Consider the following 2,591-nt stretch of genomic DNA (forward strand, 5'->3'; position numbering starts at 1 on the left):
TGAACACCTGCATCTCCCATATCTGTGCAGTCTTAATATTTTACATCCCAATGATTGGTCTCTCCATGATCCATAGGTTTGGGAAACAGGCATCTCCCATTGTTCATATCCTCATGGCTAATGTCTACCTGTTGGTCCCGCCATTGATGAATCCCATCATATACAGTGTGAAAACCAAAAAGATTCGTGCACGGATCCTTAGAAAGCTTTGCAGCAACAGGAGACTGCTGGAAGTTCATGCCCCATAACCTCATTAGAATTAATGACTCTAGCTCTGATCTCACATTAGGGTCAATACAGAGTAATTCTGAAGACCCATGAGAATGGGATCCAAAGACTCCCATTCACTCAGTTTTGGGCACCACACTTCAAGAGGGAAGAGGATTAGACACCAGGAGGAACTTCTTTATGGTAAAGGTTACCAGAATCTGGAATGGGCTTCCAAGGGAGGTGGTGCTCTTCCCTACCTTGGAGGTCTTTAAGAGGAGACTGGACAAGTACTTGGATGGGGTCATATGATCTACTAAGGTCCCTTCTGAACCTAAAAATCTATGTAATCTATTTAATCTATGACTTAGAGCTCCCACAAGATGGAAGGGCTTGGCTGACCTTACCCCAGCTGAGGAATTCAGCTGTACATGATAAGGCTGGAAGGGACTAGCATGTACACTGAGTATGACCTACATAACATAGAGAAAGATCTTATTTGTTATAAACAAGGACATCAGTATAAGACTTTTAGTTGTGTTAACACTTTTCCGGACACTCTTGTGCTGTTGGCCATCGTATAAAGATGTTCATTAAGGAACTGTGCACAGTGCACTTTTCTTTAAGGAATAATTTAAATTCAAACCCTTCCATCAAGTTTAAAATGCACAGAAGGGGAACTGTTTAATGGGCTGCCACAAACAGCAGTCAGCAGCTGAGGATGCAATAAGTACAGCTATTTGACAGGGGAAGACAACCCAGGGAGGAACCATTTTGGGTGTATGCAACTGCGGTTCACGAGATGAGTGAGCAAAGAGAAGTTTAGGTTGACTATCAGAAAAATAATTTCAGAGGTAGGGGATATTGGAGGATGGGCAAGCATTGGAACAGGTTACTGGTCTCTCCATCCTTGGAAAATTTCAAATCCAGGTTAGACAGATACCTGGCTGGCATGGTTTAGTCAGAAAGGATCCTGCTTTTAGCAGGGGCTGGACTAGATGACCTAATGAGGTCCCTTGTAGCTCTACTTCGATAGAATCATAGAAAAATAGGGTTAGAAGGGAACTCAGGAGGTCACATTTAGTCCAACCTTTTACTCAAAGCAGGACCAGCCCCATATACAACTGGAGCCAATTGCTCCTTGTTCTGTCATCTGCCTCCACTGAGAACAGTCCTGCAGGGAGTTGAAGGCTGCTGTTAAATCCTGCCTCAGTCTTATTCATACATTCATAGATTCATAGAAGTGGTTCAGAAGGGACCTTGTAGATCATCAGGTCCGAGCCCCTGCCTGGGCAGGAGAGAAAGCCGGGCTTAAGTGACCCCAGCCAGGTAGACATCAAGCTTCCTCTTAAAGACCCCAGGATAGGAGCGAGCACCGCTTCCCTTGGAAGTTGGTTTCAGATCCTAGCTGCCCTGACTGTGAAGTAGTGCCTCCTGATATCTACTCTAAACCTACTCTCTAACAACTTGTGGCCGTTATTCCTTGTTACCCTGGGAGGTGCTAGGGGGAGCAAGGTCTCTCCCAATCCCTGCTGGTCCCCCCTAGTGAGTTTATAGGTGGTCACCAGGTCCCCCCTCAGCCTTCTCTTGTGAAGGCTGAACAGGTTCAGGTCCTGTAGCCTCTCCTCATAGGGTCTGCCCTGCTGTCCCCGGATCATGCGGGTGGCCCTCCTCTGGACCCTCTCCATGCTGTCCACATCCCTCCTGAAGTGCGGTGCCCAGAACTGGACGCAGTACTCCAGCTGTGGCCTGACCAGTGTTGCATAGAGGGGAGGATCACCTCCTTGGACCTGCTCGAGATGCATCTGTGGATGCATGACAAGGTATGGTTAGCCCTACTGACCGTGACCTCGCATTGCTGGCCCATGTTCATCTTGGAGGTAATAATGACACCAAGATCTGTTTTTCCGCCATGCTCTTGAGAAAGGAGTTTCCCAGTTTATAAGTGTGCTGCTGGTTCCCACTGCCCAAGTGCAGCACCCTGCACTTGTCAGTATTGAAGCCCATCCTATTTTCATTAGCTCACCCCTGTAACCTGTCCAGGTCCTGCTGTAATCTATCCTTCCCTACTAGCGTGCCCATTTCAACCCTAATCTTGGTATCATCAGAAAATTTAAACAGGCTACTTTTTACCCCGTTGTCTAAATCACTAATAAAGAAATTGAACAGTGCAGGCTCAAGGACCGAGCCCTGGGGGACTCCACTGCCCACACCCCTCCAGGTCAAATATGACCCGCCCACCACTACCCTCTGAGTATGACCCTTCAGCCAATTGGTGACCCATCTGACTATGTAGGCATCAATGCCATAGTCACCTAGTTTTTTAATGAGGATGGGGTGGGAGACAGTGTCAAAGGCCTTGCTGAAGTCCAGAAAGACTACAT

The 2,591-nt window shown here is 47.3% G+C and overlaps 1 protein-coding gene across 1 annotated transcript in view; it reads left to right on the plus strand.

The window, feature by feature from the left end:
* Nucleotides 1–2,591, plus strand: part of LOC102374864 (olfactory receptor 51G2-like) — a 4,827-nt gene that overhangs the window by 736 nt on the left and 1,500 nt on the right. The window contains exon 1 of the mRNA XM_006037936.2: nucleotides 1–186. This exon is cut by the window's left edge and continues 736 nt beyond it. Within this exon, the coding sequence (XP_006037998.2) occupies nucleotides 1–186 (186 nt within the window). The remainder of the gene's footprint in view (nucleotides 187–2,591) is intronic.

The sequence above is a fragment of the Alligator sinensis genome, unplaced genomic scaffold, assembly GCF_000455745.1.
Source record: "Alligator sinensis unplaced genomic scaffold, ASM45574v1 scaffold1333_1, whole genome shotgun sequence".
Taxonomy (NCBI): domain Eukaryota; kingdom Metazoa; phylum Chordata; order Crocodylia; family Alligatoridae; genus Alligator; species Alligator sinensis.